Below are 25756 nucleotides of genomic sequence, written 5' to 3'. Positions count from 1 at the left end.
GGTAACAATTAACAGTGGTTAGATTGAACCCCCTACCCCAAAAAGCTCCCAGCAACACTAGAGTGGCTTTAAAAAATAATTCAGCAGGGGTTTTATTGTTGTTGGTATTATTGGGGGGTGGGGGTGGGGAGTGGGCTATAAAAGCAATCTAGGTCCTGATCCAACACTAAAAAATGAATGTCAGCAAGTAATGTAGAGACACAACCCATAGGGAAACAATGAGAAGACCATACAGAGTTAGCAAGAACCCTATTCTGTTCTTTTGTAGAGTTCTTCCCTTTTCAAGTAGAAAGTAAAGACAAAAAGGGAAAATATCCCTTTGAGAATTGAACTGGAGATGCCAACCTTACAGAGCTGGTCCACAAGAAGCCAAGAGAGCATAACACTTCCTCAACATCATGCTTTCTATGCGCTGCATAAAGAATGACAGCATTGGTGATGTTTGTTTGCACGTACACGTGTGTGCATATGTGCATGCTCCGAGGTTTGACTAGGACTCAAATTAGAAAAATAACTGTGTTTGGTCCCCAAGCCTTTGATGCCAGCCCATACTGTCATTATGGTATACAGACCAGAACCATAATAACATCTCTTCTCCTCCTTCTCTCATAGGACTCAAGATGAAGTGTCAAAATCTTGAGGCAGAGAGAGAGAGATCACAACAAACTGATTATCAACAGGAAGTGGTTCCATTATGGGCTTAAAGATAGGAGAGAGCGCTCTCTGGTTACAGCACTCACTGAAATCCACAAATTCCTCCAGGGTTTAGGGAGAGCCAGGTCACCACTGTGGACTCCCCAGCTACTGGCTCAGCCTAGGGGCATTGCTCAGGGTACAGCTGGGACGTTCAAGGGATTCAGGGGCCCTTGAAGAGGAGCTAGAGGGCCTTAGATGTCTAATGCAGCCTGACAATCAAGAGACACTTGACAGCCTTTGTCTTGTGACTTTGCACACCTGCAGTGAGAGGTTGTGTTATGTTGGATGAGGTGAATATTCTGGGATGTCAGAACAGACTCACATAATAGAAGCCAGCAAACATTCATTCCCGGGAAAGATGCCAGATCATAACCAGGTACTGAAGAACCTCAGCACTCCCTGTCAAATTTGGAGCATCACATCTGAAAAGCTAAATTATAAACAAAATGCAATAAGTACATGATTCTCAAGAGCCTGAAGAAAAACATTCATTTAAAAAGTCTGAAAGCTAAAGATCTATTAATATTATCCAAGTGGTCGGTTGAGACCATTTCCTAAACAGTCCAACAGGGACACTTTGCTGATTGCATTCCTTCATCTTCATAACACAAAACCCTAACGACTTCTGAGAGAGTAGGAAGCACTGACAAAAAGGGGAACAATTGAGACAATTGCTGAGCTGCCTCCCCAGGGAGTGAACTCAGAGTTGAAGTGAAGAGATGGATTGTGCTGGGTTGGGATCAACGTGGGCAGGAGATTGCAGAGTCATGTGCATGATGGAATATCTCACTCAGAGAAATGCTACTGACCCATTTTTTTCCTTCATCCTGCAGAATGTGGGGAGAACATTTCATTTGTTTTTTCTACACATTGTTTGGATGAGACTCACCAAGGCTCTGCTGGCTGGGAATAGCTTTGAAACTGAGGCCAAAATTGAGGCAAAGCCTGTGTTGGTACATGTATACATGTGAATTATTTACTTGTCGTCCGGCAGGAAATGAGGAACGATAACAAGCTTGGGAAAGAAAAGCAGAAAAACAAACAGATGGTATCTCATCTCCATAATCATTTCTTGCGTTCTCTCCTTCGCCTCTCTTTTCTCTAAAGCAGTTGGCCATATCCTTCTGGGGACTAACCGCAAAGGACACATCACTTGAGACACATCAGGCGGAAGTCATAATCTCAAAGTAAATTGCTTCAATTACTTACAGTTGGCTTGTACTGTTAGTTTTAGAAGAGAAATGACTTTGTTAAAGGTACCATGCATTCATTTTTTGTTTTTTACTGGTCTTTGGGGGTACTCCTACATAAGTTAAGAATGTCGTATTAAGCCTTTTGTGGCTCCACTAGCCATGTGTTAAATTACTGTTGTTTTAAAGTACTTTTTGTTTTTCTATTGTCACACTACAACTGACTACTTAGATATTCAGTTACCAGTATATAAAGAGAGGCTGCTACTAACTGAGTCGTACCTTGTGATGATCTCTTGACCCAATTTTCTCCTTCCCCCTGACCTCAGCTCAGAACCCCCTCCCGTCCCTAACCTTTCAATCCCTTCAGCCTCACTATTGCTCAATCACCTGTGACCAGGCCCTGGTGGTGGCCTTTGACCCCAGAAAGTCACCATTAAGGCTGAGACTTTGAGCAGTAGATGTGGGGACCTGGCAAAGATGAGATCCTGGCTGAGTTTCAACACAGCCAGGCTGAACTCTGCTCTGGAACAGTGAGTTTGCCACACCCAATATATCTAGAAAAGAAACAAGCTGCATATCAAAGGCTGTGGTCATTAGCGCTTGGTGGTTTGGGGTTGACTTTTTCCACCAGGGTGTGGGGATCATGAAGGAGGAAGAAGGCATGATGAATCACTGGAGGTTGTTGCTTGGTGTTGGCAGGCATTTTAATTAGGCTGGATCTCCTCAGATGGGGGGGCAGAGAGGAGCGAAGATGGCAACTATGGAAACACAGAAGAGGACAGGAAACAAAAGAGAGAGAATCAGGAAGAAAGAGAGGTGAGGGTCGCACGCCCAGGGGGTATGGTCACTGTTCCAGATCTAAATATACAGCACCAAATAAAACATCCTCTCAGGAGACCATGGGTGGTTCTGTCTGGCGAGATGCAACAAATCCACATGCAAGCAGACGAACACACACACACACACACACACACACACACACACACACACACACACACAACAAATCACTCCCAGCCGCCTTATCTTGTAAATTTTTGGCAATCATTATATAAAACTTGGAATTTGGAGGGATGCACTTAGGAAGCCATCCTGTAAATGAGGAGGGAAAACTTTCCCATGCTGGGGTAAATTCTTTAAAATTTATCTCAGTGGACTTCACACCACTCAGGAGTGCACTTAAAAACCAAAGGAGACCATATTAGATGTCCTGTCAGTGAAGCTGGCACAGCATTTCTTTACATCCCTCCTCCTGCATGTTGATCTCTTTCTCCACCTTCTTCTTTATTCCTTCTGTCTCCTCCCTCTCCTCCTCCCCACCAACTAGCCAAATGTAGAACTAGAACAAATCTTCACCTCTAGTTTGTTTGAACAACAAAATGCAGTCCAAACATAGTCCACTGGGGGAGTACCTGGGAGTTGAGGGTTAAAAGGAGTAGAAGGGATGGAGGTGCAGTCAGGGTCATTCATCCTTCTGAGTCACTGCTACTGCTAATTTCTTCTTCTTCACTTCTATTTTGTGCTCAAAAAAATGTGGACACAGAGCTATCTCTATCACTATACACGTAAGCATGGAAGAATAGCAATACAGTCATTTTGCAGCCTTGGTCATCTTCAGTTCTTCAAATGATTTGATTGACTGGTCTAAGATCTGCAGTGACTGTAACTTAATTTACAAAAAATATATGTTCAGTAGAAATAAAATTGCTTCACAATGGTTACAATGAGCCTCAACATTGAACGCAATGTAAAAGTGAATAAAATAAAATTTTAATTAATTCACTTCTTAGCTGTTTATCAGGTACAGTTCATACAGAAAAAAAGTTGTTGACCATGGGACAACTTGGCTTTTCCTTACCTGATGTTGCTTTCACTGTGAGCGTGCAGTTACCTGAAGTTAGCCGGTGCTATGTTTTTGGTCCCAGTGTTACAGGCACAGCAGGATCACAGGAGCTTTTTGATGGATTATGGGACTGTGAAAGCATAAAGGACCCAAACATGATGAGTGATGTGAGTGACCCAAATGAAAAGTTGGTAAAGGAGTGTGTGAAAGTGTGTGTTTTGGCTCTCTTCTTCTCACACTGGCACAGTGCCAATTTATCAAGGCTTCATCTTAGTGCTCATGTGACAGTGCCAAGTTTTGTCCTCAACTGGCCCACCCAGGATGGCCCGGTAATGGCCCTACCTAATCAGGTGCTCATATACACACGGTCACACACACAAAGCTCGGGTAAGCTCAAGTTGAGTTGTTATACTGATGTTGCCAATGTTATCAAAAAGTTTTCTTTGGCAGACTCTAACATGGTGGTTGACAAAACAATCTCCGCTCTACATCCAACTTTTTTTTTTATATCAATCTACCTTCTTTCACGTATTCAGCTATTTCTCAAGCTGTTTGTTTAGTGTGATGAGTAACTGAAATATCAACTGCAAGAAGGAAACTGCAAAAGGAAGCAAAGCAACAGGAAAGTGAACTTATGAAAAGTGAAATGACTGAGTCAAAAGTCAGGATGTGTCAGTTTGGTCTGGAACCATCTCGCAGAATAGAATTTAACCGCTACTTGCAAGTGTCTGAACATATAAAAAATGTTCTGATATATTATTCACGAGTGAACAAATCTTTTTCTGATGGAAATAAAACCCTAAATAAGAGAAATGCTTATTTCACTGAGCCACAAACCTCAAACCTGGGCACTCTTGACTTTAGTGTGTGTTTGTGTGCATTGTCAAAATGATGGAGGTGTATGTGTGACTGAGTGTGTATGTGCAGGAGGGGCATACTAAACCCAATGTTAGTGAGTTGGGGGTACATTCTTTAGATGATTTAGTAGGCATTAAGATGAAGAGGAATGTGTCAAAGCTGTAGTGGCTTTAGCCCACTGTGGTGTAAACTGGCTGGGAGGAGCTCTGAGACTTTCTGACAGCTCAGACTGATGGATAACTGACACCTGGCTTAATGTGAGAAGGATGGAAAGCAGAGAAGAGTGGGAGGGACCCAGAGAAAGTAGAGCAGGGGGTGGTTGGAATACAGAGGTGGTACCTTTGGAAAGAAACATGAAAAGCATAATTGCAGTAATTGCAGAAGACATTACATTGTACATTACAAAAAGAAAACTAGAGATTAATGGGAATACAACATCTGAGAGAGGTAGGACTAAAAGGGCATCAGCTGAGATAAAAGAAAATCACATGATCACCAGTCAGGATAGAAATCCAGGAAAAGTGTGAAAAAGAGTCACATTCACAGTGGGGCAAGAAGGGGGCTGATCAGGATAATATAATGACTCAAATCAAAAGGATTTCAGAAGCTCATCTTTATTTGCTCAAGATGGTTTGATAGGTGAAAGAAAGATACAGAGAGAGAGAATACAGAAAGATTATTTTCTTAAAGTTTTATACAACATCGGTTCCTGGGTCAGTTGTGCAAGATAGACAGATTACAGTAGATAAAAGGAAAGCAACACATTTTTTTTACCTCTTCTATATATTTATAACTAAAGTCGTGTCTTAAAAACAGCTAAATCAAACTATTGTATTGACCCAGCATTACAAACTCTAAAATGGTGCAAAAGCTTTCTTCTAGCAATATAACAGAACAAAATCAGCTTAAAAAAGCATCTGATAGGAAGTGTGTGTGTCCGTGTGTGTTTAATTTTAGTTAGTCCCGAAACAGTGTAAGCATACACAGTATGTTTGTGTGTTTCAGTCCCTGTTTGTGTGTATGTTGACTGGACTGTTAACACTACTGCACCTTTGGAATACCACAGCTCACAGATCAGACCAAACCATTTCAGGGATTATTGAGAAAGAGAGGATTTCTTGAGGAAAAAACAACTCATCATTCATTTTGGCTGGCACAAGCCAATAATGTTAAAGTCTGAACTCATCTCTGCCTCTAATGACAGTGTTGTACTTAGGAAGTACTAAAAATTAATGAAACAGCCTAACCTCTACATCTATTTTTTCAGGAATAGAGGTCTGTGTAGTACAGGTCTGATTTGAGCTAAAAACAAAAAATAGCACCACACACACCCAGACAAAACAGGCAAACCACAGCCAGCGAGCAAAGAAATGTGTACTCACTTTCTCCCGCTGTACGTAAACATGACTTGACTTCCTTCTTATTTTTTGAATTCGTCCATACCCTTCATAAGTTCATAAAAGTGCAAACACCATTCAAACGCAACTGTCATATACAGTTGGCACACCGTGTATATGACTCATTTACAGTGTATATTGAGTTAAATGATCTCTGTCTTCACTCAGATTTTTACACTTCTGCATGTTTTTGACATAAAGCTACGTGACAGCACAGGTCAAGTCAAAGTGCACAAGATCAAAAGAAAGAAATGCGCAAAAATGGGAAAAAAAAGCAGGAAATCAGCGCCCTGTCATTGTGGATGTAAAACCATCTACCCCTCATCCTCACCCCTTCCCACCCACTGACCAGAACTTTGATAGTGATGCTGCCCACCCCTGCTGGTGGTGCCCAGAGGGGGCTGACCTGTCACACGGTGAGAGAGATGAAGCTGTTGTATCTCTGGATGTTCCTCTTCAGGATCTCTGAGCATGGCCCCAGCACACGCTCAAAGCGGGGCCTGTCTAGTTTCACACACTTGAGGGGACCGCGAGCAACTACGGTGGCCGCCCTGGGCCGGTTCAACAGCAAGGCAATTTCACCTAGAGGGCAGAGTGAGAACAAGGAAAAGATGAGAATCAGGTGGGATGTCATTAAACATCTTTCTTTAGTGAAACACAACTGCTTAAAATTACATGAATGAAATTCATTAATCATCTCAAATGTTACATTTCTTGGCTATGTAACATGCCATAGTTTGAGTCAATTTAATATTGAGTCAGTTTAATATTTTTATTGCTAAAAATAGGTATCCTGTATAAACCAATCTCTGTATTGACCAATAGTGTTTTAGTTTACATTCTAGTTTGGGAAGAGAAAAGGTTTTATGGCCCAGAGCCACTCACCAAAGTAGTCAGAGGGTCCAAGGCGCCCAACTTCCACATACTCCTCATTGTCAGACCTGCGCTGCAGAACAGAGGCTATTCCCTGGAGACAGAAAACAAAAAGAAAGTTGGAGGAAAGAAAGGAGAGACAAAGACAGGAGAAAGAACCAAAATAAGAGGAGGGCGTCAGTAGGAAAGGTGAAGAAAGAGGGGAGAGGTGGAGTTATTTAGCAAGAGACTGAACATCATCAGGAGGATTAAGCCGGGTAGAAATTCCTTTGTTTCATAAGAACACAGGTGCACAGGATTTAGCCTACTTTTCTGTGGGATGGACAGCTGTTTTGTGGGACAAGTATGAGCAGAAATACAAAACAACACACACTCAGATGTTCCATTGGGATATGTGACACAAAATGTGATTAGTTCTGCTTTACTTTCTCAAGAGTCTAATAAATACAAACATCTAAGCTGAACTGATTCTGCAGTGTCTCCATCACATAATTCCCTTTATCAGCATTCCCCCACAAAATGGAAAAAACAGTACTGTCCAAGACTGAGGGAGCTCCAATATGATCCCCCGAACTGACCCCACAACTCAAACACACACTCACGTACATTCACAAAAACTACCTTCCCATATCAAGCCCCTTCCTGGTTCACATGGTATATACCAAACTATAACCCAATGAAAATATTGGCTGCATACAGCCATGGAACAATAACAATGAGCACAAAGACACAAATGGAAATAAAAATGTAAAGCCTTCTATACAATAAAAACAAAAAACACACAAATGCACACACACACACACACAGACACACACACACATACTGTTAGAAAATCAACAGCTGATGTCTGCTGGGCAGAATAACTGGACTTTATGACCAACCATGATACGCTTATTACTAACACATGTTTGTGTGAGACCAATCTAAAAAGTATAAGGGGGGAAATTTGATTTCCATTCACTCTGCCCAACAGATCATAACAGTTCAGTTATGTATCTTGCAGCTGTTGATAAACTATGTGTGTGTGAATAAGCATGTTTGAATATTTCTACAAGTTATAACTAAGTATCTTTAGACAAAGGTACAATGTGTGTTTTCAGTGTCAATGTCTAGACATTTACACGTATTTGCATTCAACTAGAATTAGCAGCAAGTACAAAATCAGTAAGGAAATTTCCCAGCTTGTCTTGGACTGTGTTGTAAAACAGACTTGACTGTTCCAGCTCTCTCTCCGTGTCTCTAATCCCTCTCTGCTCCTTGTGCTGACCAGGCTAATAGTGCTAAATATGAATATAATGAGCCTTAATGAGAACTCCAAAACTGCCAGTAAGTCACTGCAGGCATACAAAGGTGAGGTTGTGTTTCACTGAAAAGGATGTGTGTGACTGAATTTGTGAGGAAGTGGGGGATGCTGTTCACGTAAGTGGCAAATACTGTGAGTGTCACTTCCAAGTAATATGTGGCCAAATGGTGTCATGATGCCATGGCGCCACACACACGACAGGGCAGGGTGAACGTAGGACTTTAAAACATAGCAGTGATACCACAGCTCTTCTGTCCCTGTTCTCAGCAATCATTAATCAGCCTCGTTTAAGAAAGTGAGCAGTATTATTAGACTCATTCTTGATGTTTACCATGATACTGCAATATACTTAAAGTCACATTCATTCCATGGAAAACTTCATTTCTGTCCAAAGACAGCTGCTATAACTGTCCAGCAACCTTGTCACAAGGTTTCCCACAAACACACACATATTTACCAAGACAAAAATATACCAGTCAGGCTATACCCATTTGCTGCTTTGAGATTAGTCTTTTTACCATGAGAATTGTACAATATTCTATTTAAATGTTTTACTAAAACAATGGACATTTAAAGTAAATGTAATGAGTTAGTATGAATACTATGCAATATTACATTTACAGTTGGACTTACAGATATACACAAGTAATATTTACACAGTGTTACACATAGTTAGAGTATGCAGGTTCACGTGATTTGATAAGCTCAATAAATGACAAGAACGATGGCCCAAAACACAATCATTTCATGCTACTGCATGGAATTTGTCTGATTAGGTCTACTGATTAAAGATTAGCCAGTCCAAGTTGCTTAACTGATCACCCCTCAAGACTGGAGGCAGGTACAGTAACTTCCTATGTCTGCTGCCCTGGGTCCTAGTGCTGCTCCAGAGAGCTACAGTACCTAAACAGGCTGGTATTTCACAGTTTGCTTTTGGGGTTGACTAAAATGCTCCTATCCAGACCAATTTGGCTTTTCATGGCATACTCCATGGCATTTAGGCCACAATGTGGACACAGCATGAAGAAAAATGTTACCAGACAACAGCAAATAGAGCCTACATCACCAAGACGAAGAGGGAAATTAGGGTACTAATGCCCTCGCCATACTGAGTCACAGAAATTGAATAAATTAGTGTGTATCCCTGTTCTTCTAATCCAAAATTTGGCTGGAACAAATTTCCAGAAAATCAGTAGCAAAAGAAAATAAAATGTCCATTCTACTGTTATTAGGAGCTGAGCATATTGAGATAAACAGCTGGTGGAGCTGTCTCTCCAAGCAATGCCATTAAATCACTGCTGAAGAAGACAGCACAACATGATGACATCATTAAAATTAATCCATTCAGACCCCAAAACCACATAGAAAACATAACAGAAATGTAGTACTTATGTTTGCTTCGTGTATTACTTTGAGGAACATTACAGTTTCCTTATCAGCCCACGTATGCTCCATCTGATGACCAGTTTTAATGAAAGAGTGGCTCGAGTGCAAAAAAGGTATAAAGCACAGAGTTGAATGGGAAGAGAATGGGGGGTACTGCACCTCCTGTGTTTACAACTTCTTGATTCCTCTCCTTTCCATTCATGTCCAAACAAAGAAAGTGAGACAGTGCAGCACCATCAAGTACAGTAGTTCATTCTTGAACAGGTCACATCCAGTGTGGTCCAGATAACCATCTCACATTGTACCACCGCAGTGGCAGCTCCACAGATATTTCTTTTATAAACAGCTGAGATCCTTCTCACCGTACTACTCGACACAGAGTGCATAGGACTGGCTGTGAGGAACACGCACAGAAGATATGAATGAATACAAATTATTGTAAAGAAGTAGCGGAAAGCAATAGAGAATGGATTGTGAGCCAACTGAAACAGCTGTCTCTGTCCAATTTCATAAAGATCTACAAGCAGGTCCTGTAACACTGGTTGCAGTATTTAACCACAAAGCCCATTGACACCCGCTCATATGCATACCTAAACACACATACCACACGCAGAGCGTAGCGAGTCGGGTGGTGATAACATGTTACAATGTAGCGTCTTGCATGGAGAAAGTAACAACCGCCGGATCAACAACCGGCACAGAGAGCCAATGAGCCACAGGCAGAGATGGAGGAAGAAAAGTGATATCCAGAGTATCCAGAGTTCATGAGGCCACCCAGGACCAGCAGTGTCTGCAGCTTCTCACTAAAATACTAACACACACAGATCACTTACTAAACACACCAGAGGACACTAGGTTTGCTCACATGACCTGTTCTCCTGCATACATGCAATGGCCTGAGGACCATCTTTTTCAAAGAGACACTGACTCAAAACATGACTTAATACTTTAATCCTTCTCTTTGTGACTGCACTCAGAGAAAAGTGACTTAATTCATTAACTGCATTGATCTTCAGTCTTTAAAAGGAGTGTTAGGAAGCTCCATTAGCTAAATTGCATTTGAAGACATACATGTACATCATAGTAACAAGCAAGATATTAATCAATGATCCACAGAGGATTCTCTGACCAAATGGGATCCTTAAGACGCCCTGAGAGTGATTACTTCTGTAGGGTCAAAGGAGATAAAACATTAAGTTGTTGTTCAGACTGATGACTGCCAGAGATGAGAATGAGTGTGATTTGGTGCTACCCCTCATGTTGACACATTTAGATGCTATGGTCAACAAAAAACAGATGCAAACATGCAAACACCTGAAAAATTCTCATCTGCTTCATTATTTATTAGGTAGAAAATCTGCTGCCTCTTTTAAAATGTTCAAGAACTGAAACTGGGACTTTTTGCTCACATGCTGTTTGTAAACAGCTGCATATTCATTTATTAATGGACGAAAACATAAGGGAAAGAGCTGCTCAGACTATTACTCGTGATCAGAATGATTAACAGGCTGACTAGTAGTGGTAGTAGTTGGTAATAAGTAGTAAGTGTTAGATTGCTTTTAAATAAAAGTGACTTGGGCTTTAGTTGTGCAAAACAAATTGATCTGAACAGATTAAACAGAAAAATATGCACCTAGGAACAGTACATCCTACCCATTTTTCTTTTCAAAACTCTTAGTGTCATCTGATACTCTGATGTTCAACAAATTTCTTAATCCCTTTGCTACTAGTTAAGTTTGAGGGTATGGGCATCAGGATGAAAGAGCCTGCTGGGTGAACAGAGTGAGGAAAAAGCAGGAGGAGCTGACCGAGGGAAGGTGTGGTGAGTCTTCATGGCCCCGAGTTCTGTAAGGGCTTGTTTGTACAGCGTGAGAAAAAAAATGTAAACATGTTCATTAGGGCCTTATTCCTCCCAGTAAGCAAAGACAGTGATGTCTCTATACCTCCCTTTTGTATATCATGCTCATCAGCAGCATGTAATTACTAATTGTAGGTTTTGTTTTGGCTGATGCTCAGAAACCGCAGAAACAACAAAACAAAAAAAGTGAAAAGAGAAAAACGTGCGGAAAGCTGCAGTGAGCCTGATATCGCAACAGCCTCATAAAATCCTTCCCTCCCTCTTTATTTGTGGTCTTTTTTCGAACCAACCTCATGTCTACCCATGTGTCCCTCCCTGCCCACGTTGACTCATCCTTCTCTCTCTCTCTCTCCCTCCCGAGAGACTCTGTCTCCTGACCCCGTGTGAAAGTCAGCAGCACACATTCCACCACAGTCCACCCTGCTCTGGGAAAGTCAGGCCCTGCTATATGAGAGGCAGAGGCTGAGGAAGGGAGGGATGGAGTGACAGAGAAAAAAGACAGACAAGAAAATGGGAAAATGAATTAAAGGGAGAGACAAGTACCGCTGCTGGGTGATGTAATTCAAGAGGAAGAAGCAGTGAAAAAAAAACAAAACGCTTAATCAGGATGATCAAGTTTAAGAAAATTGTCCCACATTTCTAGTGACGAGTGTTGGTGACTCCTGCCTGTTTAAACAGTGACTGCTATGACACACTCAGATCAAGACAACAAACTAGACTATGCTGGCTGCCTACTACAACTGCCTTCCTGTCTCTCTTCCTTCCCCTCCCCTCCCCTCCCCTGTTCCTCCATCCTATAATCCCCCAGATTCCTCTGCATATTTTGCCTTTCTCCTCTCTGGGATGTACAAAGTCTCAGACTGATGAGTCAGCCATTGCTAACTGCTATATTTGTGTCCTAAACCCCTATTGGGTTCATTTTTTGCATAGTTAAACTGCTTTTAAGGGATTTCTGCAGCTTCAGAAGGCTCCAATTGGAGGCTTCAAACTTGACCAACACTGGTTGGATAATGTGAGGTATATGTGAGATATAAACAGCGCAGTCTATAAATATTTGGACAGGGACACATTTTTGTTGTTAGGCTTTATACTATCACATATTAAATTTAAACAGTGGTTTGTGACGAATGAGGTGTCAACCTTCTGCGTTAAAGTGAGGCAGTATAACTTTACAAAAGAAGAAATAAAACAAATTTTCTCTTATGTTTGAAATTTTGAATTCATAAGAAATAAAACACACCCTAGTCCAATTCAAACTACTCTGTGCTTTCTCTGCTTTAACATTACTTGGTCTGGTATAACTAGAAGCATACAGTGGTTCATTTTAGTAAAATGTCTATGATGTTTCTGAATAACTCACTTCACAGTGAGTGAATGAACAGCATGACTCCTCTCTACATGTGCTACTGTACATACAACATATATATTTCAGTGGATGCCATTCAAAGTTACACTGTCTTACTTTCATTTGAGTGATCATGAAAGTTTCCACATAAGAGGAACATGGATTTAAATACCATTTAACATTATAAGTCAGAACTTTAGCATTACACTAATTGTTGCATTTAATTGTGCTACATCACCTTCCAAAAAACACAATCTAAACAAAATTTGACTTTTGACCTCCTCTGGCTTAGCCCCAGCTCCACAAAGCCTGTCATGTGAGTGGGCAGCACAGTAAGGCTTTGCATAGTCTGTGTGCTGGTGGTAATGAACTATGATCCACTCCAATCTCAGAAAAGAGCCCACCAACGTCTCCGCCCGATGACATGTACATCAAGCCTTGCTGATATCATTATACCATATATGGTCTGTGGGCCTCATATGTCAACACAAGCAGCTTACAGGAAATGTGACAGTAAAGGAACACACACAGTTTAACTATTGCTGAGACTAATTTTACTACAAAATGTCAACACAGCACAAGAATTCTCACAAAATTTATGCCTAGAAGCACACACACACACAAACACACACACACACACAGTCCTTACCTCTGTGATAATGAAGAAATCATCACCAGGTTCTCCCTGCACCACTATTTTTTCCCCATCCTCAAACTGAACGGGCTCCAGAGCATCAGCCACAGTTAGACGTTCCCACTTATCCAAAGACTCTGTCAAAAGACAACACATTTGACTCACTAAGAGCACTGTTATTTGTACCGATGAAGTAGCAAAGATCCAAATGTATTTGTTTATGTTTCATGGTTTGAGAGGATATCTGTTATTCTTGTCCAGTTAAGGTGGTGGGAACAAAAACTCTAACCTCAGGCTAATCCAGTCATTCATCAGGGACCACTACTGTATGTCTCAGATCCCCATGTCTCCCCTCCCTCCATGAGGCTTCATGGAGCAAAAAATAACCTCTAAATTTTTGTTCTGCTAATCTGGGGTGTGGTGACAGTGAGCTGTCATCTTTAGGGTTAATTCAGGTCTAAATATACTGTAACAGGCAGATTAAGTCAGGTTAATAGGGATGCCAGCTCAGATTAAACTGCTGCAGTGAATATGTAGAGGTTGTACTTAAATAAAAGCAGAAAATGTAAGAAATATAAAGGGCAGTGCAAATAAACGAAAGAGAAATGTTTGTTAAGTGGTTGAGATAAATCTGAAAGGTTTGGAAGATTTAATGATGTTGTATTCACCCTAAATATTTCCCATCTGTTATTGGAATTCAGTGACACTCCAGAGCCAGATCCATAAATGTATGGGTTTGGATTAAAGTTAAAATCAGATTTGCTTAAATTGCAGATGATGTAATATTATAAATAATATAGATTGTGTCAGCATCTGTAAAACATTGGAAACATTTCACAATTCCCTTTAAAGACACATAAAGAACTGAGCATTTGTGAATCAGTCCTGCCAAAACCTGTGATAGAGTCTATCTTTTTTCATTTTTTGTTGATCTTGAGAACCAGTGGCGACAGCTGTCTTTCCGACTGTCCAACCACATGTACAGTGACGTGGTTAGCCTGGGATATTTCTAGAAGCTGTTGGTATTCACACAGAAACCAAAAGCACAGACGTTCACACATCTTCATTGGGAAAAATGTTCCAACCAAAGAGTTTAGAGCTTCTCAGATGAATTGATATTTATATTTATAGAAAGAGGACCAACTAATTAATAATCTCCACATCTCCACTTGGGGGTTTTACCAAATGAGCTCATTCTTTTTTTCTTTTTTTTTTTTTTTCACAATTCAGCATATTATTGTTGCCTAATCTCAACAATCTATATATCTGGAATGTGACTTATCTGCAGTGAAAACACAGCTCATCTTTAGCTTTGTCTGGATGAAAGCATGATTCACTGCTGTAAACTCTCTAAGACATGAGTTAGAGGCATAAAACTACAGCAGAATCTCATTGTCTGAGCCTTTTGTCTCCTGATGTGCCCAGTAACTGATCCTAGTGTGTCTATTTGTGCGTATGTGTGTAAATGTGTATGTACTTGGGATTAACTAAGGTGAGGTCTGGTGGTTTGTAGGTGTCCAGTGTCCCCTCTGTTGGGGCAGTTGTGTCTGCCAGCCCCAGATGGATGTCCTCTGTCTGGCTGCAAACTAAAGACAGCAGGTCCTATAGTGGTGATCCTTAACAGCTTGGCAGGTAACATGATACATAGATGTGCTGACTAAAGAACCTACATTTTATTCTTCACAAAGCCATCACCCACTTGGATCACCTTGCTGCATACATACATATTACATACACAGAGAATTAGACATTGGGATGCTGAGGCTTCTGTGTGTATGTTTGTGTGTGTGAATGACAGAACATGTTGATTTTTTTGCCCCTTCACTACTCAACATCAAGGGCTTGTACCCCATTTCGTGGTTATCTCAAAAATCAAAGACAAACAAAAACACTCCCGCCTCCTACCCCTCCTCCAATTCGAAGTGGTAGAGCTGAGAAGCAGAGGGATAGAAAGAGGGGAAAAGCACCTTGGAGTGGGAGCGTTTGAATACAGGCCTCAACAAGGCTGTCAAAAAGGGAGGCGGAGAAGAAAGGAGGTGAATGAAAAGAGAGCAGACGTTCTCCTAAGACCTGAATTAAGTGTATGTGTTTACTCAGCCAGCTAATAACTCTGTACAGGGGGCATGGCCTGACTCTATACACCACACACACACGATCAAGTGGAAAGAGATGAGATGTCAGTTCCAATTGCAACCCATTTTGGAAGTCTGAATGAATCTCATTCGCCATTGCCCCAAACTCAATGGCCTGTGTAGACTTGTGTTAGCCTAATTCCAGCGGGAAAGAGAGGCTTAGCTTAACTCTCTATTCTTCAGTTGTCCACACAGCGACACTGCACAGTACTATTAACAGTGCAAGAAGATTAGGACTTTACACACAGACCTTACTCAGCAATGGGCCTTGGGTGACAGCGTGCGCCTGTGTTTATGTGGGCTAATCTACAAATATACCTTGCACTCGGCAGATTTAACTGCTTGCACTCTGGACTCTCTGACCTGGTGTTTAAAGTGAATGCACAACATGGCACACATACATAAACACACCGCATTAGTGCACTGATAAATACAAAAGCAAGCAGTAAAATAAAGGAGCATAACCATAGACACTTTGATGCACATATACACAGACTTACCAAGGATGGAGACTTTGCTAAGGAACTCTTCATACATCTTCCTCTTCCTCAGTGTGCTGCCCTGTAAATCAAAAAGAAGAGACAGATTTAGCATCTGGCACACTCTCTCTGAAATAGTTTGATGAGCGTATAATTGTAATAATTCTACAAAATATTGTGATCATAATGTTATGGTTTTAAAATCTAGTTTTCTCTTCTCTTACTTTTAAGATTACATTTTTTTAATAATAGCAACTTTCGAAAGTTTATGTCCTGCTGGTCATACTTACCCTTACTGACCCATTTTTCACATGCTCTATGTGCAAAACATTTTTTTCACTGAGGATGGTTTTTTTAGTCATTACGCCTTTCACTATATTTTACCGTACATGGTCTGGGCAGGATTTCTTTCTTTTTTTTCACCTGAACTTACGCTTTTTTTTTTTCATTTTAGCCTAACTTTTATTTTGCCCACGAGTTGTGAGTTGCTCTTTGGTCATGTGTAATAAAAACAATTTATATGCCACGACTGGACTTTAAGCATAACTCAAAATTTAACAAAGGTGAGAACTGACAAACTACAAGATTTTAAAATATGGAAACATGGCAACACTGTGAATCTACACTGCACTACAGGATAATAATTAATAAATCACAGTTCATGAGGTCATACTTATGGGGGTGTGTATGAGCTGTGTGGTAATGTACGATGCATGCATGTCTGTGTGTGTGGCCCACTCCACCCACCATGCAGGGGACTTTCCCCTCTCTGCCTCTGCCATGAACATCAGGTGCTTCCTGACAAGTCTAGGCCCAGAGGACCCCTTCCCTAAATGCATTTCTCCCTTTTCCTCTCCTTCACCGCACAAAGTGGCTCAGCGAGAGCAGAAACATAAAGAGAAAAAGACAGAGTGAGGAGAGATCATCTTGCCTGCCCCACGTCTGCCTTTGCATATGGAAATGATATATTGAGGCTTGGGGTGTCTTTAGTGCATAAGTGCCTGAGTCCCGCTGCTGCCTCTAATTTCATATAATTTCACATTTTGTCTTAAAAGGGGAGAAAATGTTCCCGAGTGAGCCAATGTCAAACTCAAAATTGTAAACAACTTGATTAAAGGAATTCTAGCCTGTATTGCCTCCCTCCTGGATAAATGATTTTAGTGTGTGTGTATGTAGGCAAAGTGTGTGTATCTGTGTGGCGTACGCAGTCTGTTTATAGTTCTACTACTTGTTTCGCTGCTGTCTCTGCAGAGACAAAACTTCATGCTCATGAAGAAATCAAATACGGGCACTCACACATACACTCTATATCCTAACCCCAACACAATCTCCCATGCACTCCCAACACGTACTGTACATGCATGCACAGAGATGTTAGCTTTGTCTCATTAGTTTACCACATCCCTGTAAAGGTCTTCATAAAGGTTTGCTGAGGTTAAATGCTTACCACACGTATGTAAAGTAACATTACACAGCAGGTCTGATTAATGCAACTGGTGAAAGAAGAGCTGGATGAGATGTCAGAAACATAAAGGTTTATTGAGGTGGATGGAGTGAAAATGATACTATTCAACTTTCAGTTGTCATTTATTTGTTGCTGCACACAGATATTTTTTTTCCTTTACTTTCTTTTATCTGCATCTGTCCTTGTCCATTCCGTCACCTTGGGAGGGCCCTGAGCACATGTTTCATGTACAAAACTCCCTATTCTTGTTGGCCATAATGTGTTGGCTCCTCCTGTGGTTAAAGATGAACCAGCCTCTGTGTCTGCTCACTGTCTTTGAGGTAGAATCATCAAAGAGCTGAGGTGTGGAGCAAAGCCAGACTAAACCAACTGCACCATATGCCCCATCCCCGTCACCTTCATCTCTGTCCAATGAGAAACACATAACCCTCCTCATTTCTTGATATCATTCCTTCTTGTCTCCTTTCGTCTTGAGTTCTGTTTGTTGACAGTGGTGTGTTAGTTTGCTAATGGCTTTGTCTGTAGCTGTGCATGTTTAAGTACCAAGATCACACAACAAGATGGGTATTGTATGGGCACTGACTTGGGACCACACAATGCAGTGTATTTATCACAGGGAATAATATTACAGTACATTGTTTACTAAATGCACTCCTAGATAATAAGGAGAGAGAAAGGTGGATAGGTAAAGTAACATGTCTTTGAGGGGCTACTTTGGCTGACATCTGCATATTGTGTCATCAGCATGGTCAGCGACTGTGCCCTGTGTACATGCCATATTTAACACTGGGTCATTGTATAAGGTGCAGGTAAAGGGAGAAAGTGATGTGCGTGTGTAGACATGTAGATGTTCAGAGTAGGGCTGGAAGTTAACTATTCTCATTATCAACTCATCTGTCATTTACTTTTGTGAATGATTGTTTCTTTCAAGTAATTGTAAAGCTCACATCTATAAATGTCTTGTCTCGTTCAACCAAAAGTCAATATTGAATATAAAATGGTATAAATCACAATAGAGAAGGATGACCACATTATGGGAACCTGGAATGAGAGAATATTTGCATTCTTGCTTGATTAAATAACTGAAAAGATTAATATATTATTAAACTGTTTTCTGGCAGTGAACTAACTGTTTAATCTACAAATTGATTCAGCACACCTTCCTAAGCTCCTAACTAACTAAATGCAGACACAGGCAGTCAGCATAATTTTACTGGGGAACACACTCCCACACGCATGCACACACACCCACACCCACACACACACACACACACAGAAAGAATGCTCGTTGTGTTGGCCTAAGATGCTGCCAGAATACCACACTTTATAAAAACAGCTTTACAAATCACTGACATCAATAATTAACTACAGGTTCGCATAATTGAATTCTGCTTCACCCCGTCTCCCCTCCTGTTGCTGCTGGAAAGAATGAAAGAATGAGAGCTTGAGAGAGAGGCAGCAAAAGAGAGAGAATCCCTTCAAAGAAAGGTTACCAGGGCATACTGTACCCTCAGTTAAACTATGTGCTTAAGAAGAGACATGAGTGCTGGGCAGGCCAGTGCCAACTTTACACAGAGTAGAAGGGTCCAAACACAGACCATCTTCTATCTCTGTGGGTTCAGCCACAGACCAGAATTTTCACCACTGGTGAGGGCTAAGATGAACAAGGTGGTTGGAAGGTTAATTATCTAATTGATTTGAAACAAGGTGTTTTAAACATTCGAGGAAGTATTTAGTTGTGCATGGAGACTTGTTCAGGCACACAAACACACACTGTCATTTGTAAGTGCCCAAAATCTGTGTGTGTGAGTGTGTGTGCGTGTCGGTGTGAGTGTATGTGAGAGGATATGACAGCTAGGGCAGAGCACCTTGTGTTTCCAGTTTAAACATTTAGACATTCCTGCTAGATAAGCTCCTGGAGCTGGAAGTGTGTGGAGAGGCATTAGAGCTGACCCCATCTCTCCACTACTGCCCTCACTCACCCCCCTTCTTTTGTATTTTTTGCCTTTCTTCATCTGGAAACAGATCCCAAGGGACATCAAAATGTGTGTATCTTGAGTAAAATAAATGAATCTGTTTTTAGTGTTTAAGGAGTCTTAAGTGGTTGAGAGGAGAACATATTGCAAGTATTTTATATTTAATATATTTTATATTAAATATGCATATTATATTATTGTTTATTTATATAAATATTATAAAATATTGCCCATTAGTGATAAGAGTGCAGAGAGTCTACAACAGTGTATTTTTATTGCATGTACATCACACATATTTTAGTATTTTGTGATAGTGTAGTGTTGAATTTTTGAACTACTTTCATGCCAGAAGTTTGGCTTTGAAGTGAAAAGAAAATAAACCTTTCTTCAAATTTTTATGCATTGTTACATAAACATTATTAATGACATGCAAAATATGGACACCCTGCTAAGTGGTTTTCTCTTTTAGTTGGTGTTACATGTAAAATTCTCAAAATTACGCAAGGAAAACTGCAGCTATGAGACGCATTGCCTACAGGAGGCACTATAAAATTAAAACAACTTTTACTTTCATAGCCTGTAGGTGGCAACAGTAATATGGCTGCTATTACTCTGCTGCAAGGTCTGTTTAATGAGAATATGCCTGTTAGTGAGATACAAAATAAGACGCACATAGTGCAGTCTTAATTTTGCGTGTGTTACTGCAGCGCTTACGGAATTGCATCATTCTGCAATTGCTTCTGTGAGAACAGCACATGCTAATTATTATAGCACAAGTGAGTGTGTTTAATTTCATACCATAAGGATACGCCGGTAGCTGTCTCGGTCGATACCCCACAGTTTAAGATCAGTCTTGGCTTTGACGGTGGCAGCTCTAGGGGTCCCGTAGATCAGGGCCAGCTCTCCAAAACTACCTCCTTCTCCAATACTGGTCACCCACTCGCCGTTTACATACACCTGCAGGCAGAGCAAGAAAAAGAGTGATGAAGGCATCTTATGAAATGATAAATGCTTCTTAGTTATGTCAATTATTGTGGGTGGACTGTGAAGAACTTTTTTTTTTTATTTCAACCTCTTTACCCTTGTTGAGACACCTTGCTTAACCCTTCTCCTCCCCCTCCTCAGTTTCCGGGGTGTTTGATATGCTCACTAGGCTTGTCCCTAAGCATTTGATCCCCACTAAGTCCTCAGATGAGACCCTCTGAAAGGCTTTCTAACCCAATCTCTCCATCCATTCCTTTTATTTTCTCTGTCTTGTCATGTTAGAGTCTTTCCTTTGATTTGGGAATGATGAAGGACGAAAAGCTGTAGTAGACTTTGTGGGACTATGTGCAGATCTAAAACACCATTCTCACATGCCTGGCCACTTACACACACACATATGCACAGCTCTATTTAGGCCATCCAATATAGCTGCACAGACAATACAACCTCATTGAGACTCATTCAGGCTGTCTCTGGGGCCGTTACGGTTTCACCTGATGACATCCTATCCACTATTTTGTTAACTTAATAACGCAGACAGAAAGGAGGATGGGGGGGAGGGTTTATCCCTTCAGTGGCTGGTGTGAATTGCCAGAATTGTTGCAAGCCATTATCTAAGGCTCAGAGTGTGCCACAGGGGACTTATCCTTCACTATAAACTGGGAAGGCTTCAAAGAGATGCAGAGTGCTGGATATGGTTACGTCAACCCAAGAATAACACCTAAATGAATCTGTGAAAGTGTTACATCACAGCATAGAGGTAACTGTTTTTTTTTTTTTTTGTTACTGTACATTTTTTTTTGTTGTACAACGTTTCACACACACATTCACGCAGCTCTGTCTCACGAATAAGTTTCAGTTGCTTAAACAATCAGCACTAACTGGATCATATTCGCAAGAGTAAAGCTGGAGTAAAAGCTTGCAGAAAAGGTGATACATAATGACTGAAACTGGAAACACATGGAAGCTACAATATTGACTCAGCAGAATGAAGGAGGTAAAACTGAGTTCATGATGAAAAAGAATTTAAAAAGTCTTGAACAATGTATGTTGTCTCACAGCTGTCACTGAATTTTGAATACGCAAATACCGATGGCAAACTGTGTGTGTCTGGTGGTAATTAAGCAGCAACAATTAAGTACTAGAAGCTGGAGGATCAGGCAGTGTAACTGGGTATTTCTGTTTGTAGTTAGTTGGGCTGTTTTCCCATAAGCTGTGCAAGAGAGGAAAATCGACTCTAAAAATAATAATAAAATAAGCATACTCTTGCAAAATAAGTGCCTGAATTAGGGTAAAAGTCTTTTAGTGATTTATCTTAAGACTTCTGCTCACTAAATGCCAGACACAATCATATGCAATTAGAAGATACTCAATATTTAATTACAAATAGCATTTTATTCAAATAAAATCATCTCAGATTTAGGAATGAAAGCTTTAATTCTCTTTGGGTGCAGCCATATACTTTAAATGCAGGCCAATGTCTTTAAGTGAATACATTTGTTTGCAAACATGGAGGGGCGTTTACATCAGTGGCAGTAGTTGTCAGCTTTCAGGAAGTTTATGGGATGCCGACAGATTTACACCCCTGTCTAATGAGAGACATCTCCAAACTTTAATAACCTCAGCACTGAGTTTAAAGTAGTTAAGTGCCTGAGCTGTGGCTGGGAGGCAGCAGTTGTGTATAGACATAAAGGTTGGGTTGGAGGAGACACAGATGAGTGTGGACTTTAGGTATGGGTGAGGCTGAGGACAAGGGTTTTCACCCAGCATGCATGCAGACAGACAGGGCTCTGGTTGTGGGAACAGATGCCCAAGATTCACTGGTGCCAGAAACAGAAAGGTTAAAATCTCACCAGACCAGTTAACATATTAGAGGAGACAATAAAGACATATAGTTATGCTGAACATCAGCCTTGATTTGCAATTTGAAATATTGCTAGTGAAAGTAACTTAGACCGAACTTACAGTCTGACCTTAGTAGAAGCTTTTAGAATCAAAGGGAAACGCTGCTCCATACACCCAACTAGACTAAGTGGTTTCAACATGCTGGCTGGTTGAAAAGAGACAAGCCACAAGAGACTGTTAAGATTAGTTATAAAAACAATACTTCTCACTAAAATGCCTCTTTTGTGAGAGTAAGATTATCATACATTAAAAATCAGATGTTACACAAGACCTTACAATGAAGACAGCTGAGGCATAGAGGAAAAAAAATAATTATGCAAGAAAAAAAGCAGATAATACCTGCAGACTGTATGATAGCCCCTAAACCTCTCACACTGAACAGGCAGAATTTAATCAGGTTTCACGATCTTTCTTGTACCTAAATTGGAAGTGTTGTTTCTGTAGAAAACAACACTGACCTAAAAACCATTACCTTAAAATATAAAAATAGGCCACTTAACTTATCTTACTTGACAAAATCACACAAAAGGTTAATGCAAGAACATTTGGTATGAGCTGGTTTTGTCTATCAAGGCACCATCTCTGCTGGCAGCATTTATACACTTCCCTCTCTCTGTGTCTCAGGTGGGCCAACTATATCAGCACACTCAGCCAAACTTTCCAATCTGCTTCTCTCCTCTTACCCACTGTGTCTGTGCTCACAACAGTAAGATGATAAGGTTACTTCCTGTTTAACTTTCCATCAGCTTCTGTTTTATCTCTCCACTTAAGTCTATCACTCTGTGTCAGGCCTGCTAAGACAAAAGACGTTCTCAGTTTTTCTGCCTCTGTAGTGCTGGACTCTATAGCGCCATGTTCAGATTGTCATCAGAGTTGAACCGAACTTTGAAGAGAACAAAACATGGGGGCAAACCAATACAACCTGTCCATTGTTGGAGGGAAACATCGTCTCAACATGAGTGGGAAAGGCTGGGTTTTCCCACTGTGTCACAAGTCCTCTTAAGGCCCACTTTTGCAAACAGGTGAATAAAGGCTAATGGCACAGTGCATATTGGTATCCCCTTATTTGGAACGTTGTGCTTTTATGAATTTCATTGACAATGCCCTGAAGTGGAAATGAATGAACATTTATGTGTCTATTATGACTCTATGTTGGTCACTTACATCCACTTCACCTTGGTCAATCACATAGAAGTTGTCTCCTTCATCACCTGGAGGGCAGAGAAGAAACAGGAGTTTTTGAGAAAGAGTACATTCAATTCAGAAAATACCTGTCTTTGAACCAACAGGAAAGCATACTCTTCCTATTACTACCACCTCCTGCTTAAGTTCTCACAAGTGGAAACAACTCTGTGCCTTAAGAGATTAAAATCATCTGTCAGACAGTTGGATTACAGAATTGTCAGAGCTGGAGGACAAATTTTACTTTAGATTTAAATATCCTGAAACACATTAAGACAGAGAGGCATTCATTTTCTCACATTCTTCATAACTGTCAAATTCGATCTTGTCTTGCATTAATTTTTCTCTAGGTCTTTATAAACCCAGCTCCTGAAAAAGTTGCACCATAGACCCAGCATCAATGATGCCACTGGCTCCTCCAGAATCCATATTTCACTGGGCTTGCCAATATTTTTTTTTTTTTTTTTTTTTTTTTTTGCAATAGAGCTGTTGGCAGCAGAAAGTTGAAGCAAAAGCAATGCTCATTACAGCTGGTTGTATGGCTTAATAGTGGAAACTCTGAAACAGAATTGCCTGAGCCTGCAGAGCTACTGTGCCTCAGTACAGAATACAGAAAAATTCATACTTCACCTATTCTGTTTCACATTACACTGCAACTCCACAAGAAAATAGACACAGGCTTTCATTTTACTTTAGGGATATGCTATCAGGCACAGCATTCCTCTTCAAGCATAAACTGTGAGTAACAACAAGGCTACAGAGTGTATACTGTATAAAGGTTAAGTCAAACATTTTCAAAAACAATACTAAAAATATCCAAGAATCCTGAAAGTGAAATGCATTTATTTTAGTTTGAAATGTATTTATTGAAGGGCAGCATGGTGCCTGAGTGGTTAGCACTGTTGCCTCACAGCAAGAAGGTCGTGGGTTCGCATCCCGGCCTTTCTGTGTGGAGTTTGCATGTTCTCCCTGTGCTTGCGTGGGTTTACTCCGGGTACTCCGGTTTCCTCCCACAGTCCAAAAACATGCATGTCAGGTTAATTGATGACTCTAAAATTGCCCGTAGGACTGAGTGTGAGTGTGTGAGGTTGTCTGTCTTTGTGTGTCTATATGTGGCCCTGCGACAGACTGGTGGCCTGTCTAGGGTGTACCCCTGCCTTCCACCCGAGAGAGAGCTGGGATAGGCTCCAGCGGATCCCCGTGACCCTGAACAGGAAAAGCGGGTATAGAAGATGGATGGATGGATGTATTTATTGAGTAGTCGCTGAATGTTCTTGTGTTTATGTTGAATACACCAGGAAGTTTCACAAATTTCTTGTATGCAAGTTTACAGTGACAATAAGAACCTTGAACCTTGGACCCAGCAGCTGGTAAGGTTAGCTTAGCATAAAACTGGACCCAGCAGTTAGTTTCGCTGTCAAATGTAACAGAATATCCCCAGTAGTGTGTCTAAATTTTACTGACTGACATGTTATATATGTTTCGTAAAAAAACAGCGTATACAAGTCTTGACCATAGGCAGCATTAAGTTCCTAAAACTCGCCTAGTTTCCTGGCAACAGCTCTGAAAATGTTGAACTATTATGTTTGGCTCCGGTAGTTACACCAGCAGAAAAGGCATGCTGCTGCCAAAATCAGAAGGGTTTATTCTGTGGGTATTTTAGGACATCAAAGACGTAACTTATCCTGTTGCTGCCCATTTCAATATCCCCTGCTAGTAGTGGATGTTTCATGTCTGCTTACAAAAAACCCAAAACCAGAGCAACTGTGGCTACAGTTTTTGTAAGAATACAGAAATCAAGTGATAGTGATTTCCTTTTTTGTATTTCCTCCGTCTCTCACTGGCTACGTCCGCTGCAACTAATGGATGAATAGCTGTTATACTCAAAATCTGTTTCCCAGGACACGATATCTGGTAGGTTGATATCTCCTAAAAGCATCTAGTCTAGAGATAAGACTGAAAAATGGCAAAGTGTCCCTTTAATTATCCTATCTCTTACATAGGGCCTTGGGAAAAATATTAAAAAAGATTGACAGCCACATACATGAGCACTGCAAAGTTTTTCCTGCAGCCAATAACATATAAATGCAACTCCATTCAGAAATACAAGTGGGTAATGATGCATGAGGATACATGAGATAAGTATGCACTTCATAGGTACCAAGTCAGAGTGTGTATGACTGCGTACGTGATCAGTGTGTGTTCACCTAAAGGGTTGAAAGGCTGAGAGCTCCTTGTGTGTAAAGTTCA

General features: G+C 40.7%; 1 protein-coding gene across 4 annotated transcripts in view; it reads right to left on the bottom strand.

Moving 5' to 3' along the window:
• Positions 1-5185: 5185 nt before the first annotated feature.
• prkar1b (protein kinase, cAMP-dependent, regulatory, type I, beta) overlaps positions 5186-25756 on the bottom strand; it is a 53104-nt gene continuing 32533 nt past the window's right edge. For all 4 annotated transcript variants that reach the window (XM_026326018.1, XM_026326020.1, XM_026326019.1 and 1 more), the window contains exons 6-11: positions 23489-23535; positions 20234-20392; positions 16016-16076; positions 13399-13520; positions 6870-6951; positions 5186-6566 (exon numbers count right to left, since the gene is read on the bottom strand). In XM_026326018.1, coding sequence (XP_026181803.1) covers positions 6394-6566; positions 6870-6951; positions 13399-13520; positions 16016-16076; positions 20234-20392; positions 23489-23535 — 644 coding nt within the window. In that variant the 3' untranslated portion in view covers positions 5186-6393. The remainder of the gene's footprint in view (positions 6567-6869; positions 6952-13398; positions 13521-16015; positions 16077-20233; positions 20393-23488; positions 23536-25756) is intronic.

This window comes from Mastacembelus armatus, chromosome 8 (genome assembly GCF_900324485.2).
Source record: "Mastacembelus armatus chromosome 8, fMasArm1.2, whole genome shotgun sequence".
In the NCBI taxonomy this organism is placed as follows: Eukaryota; Metazoa; Chordata; class Actinopteri; order Synbranchiformes; family Mastacembelidae; genus Mastacembelus; species Mastacembelus armatus.
Note: the sequence above shows the minus strand (reverse complement) of the source record. Positions and strands in the feature narration are given on the sequence as shown.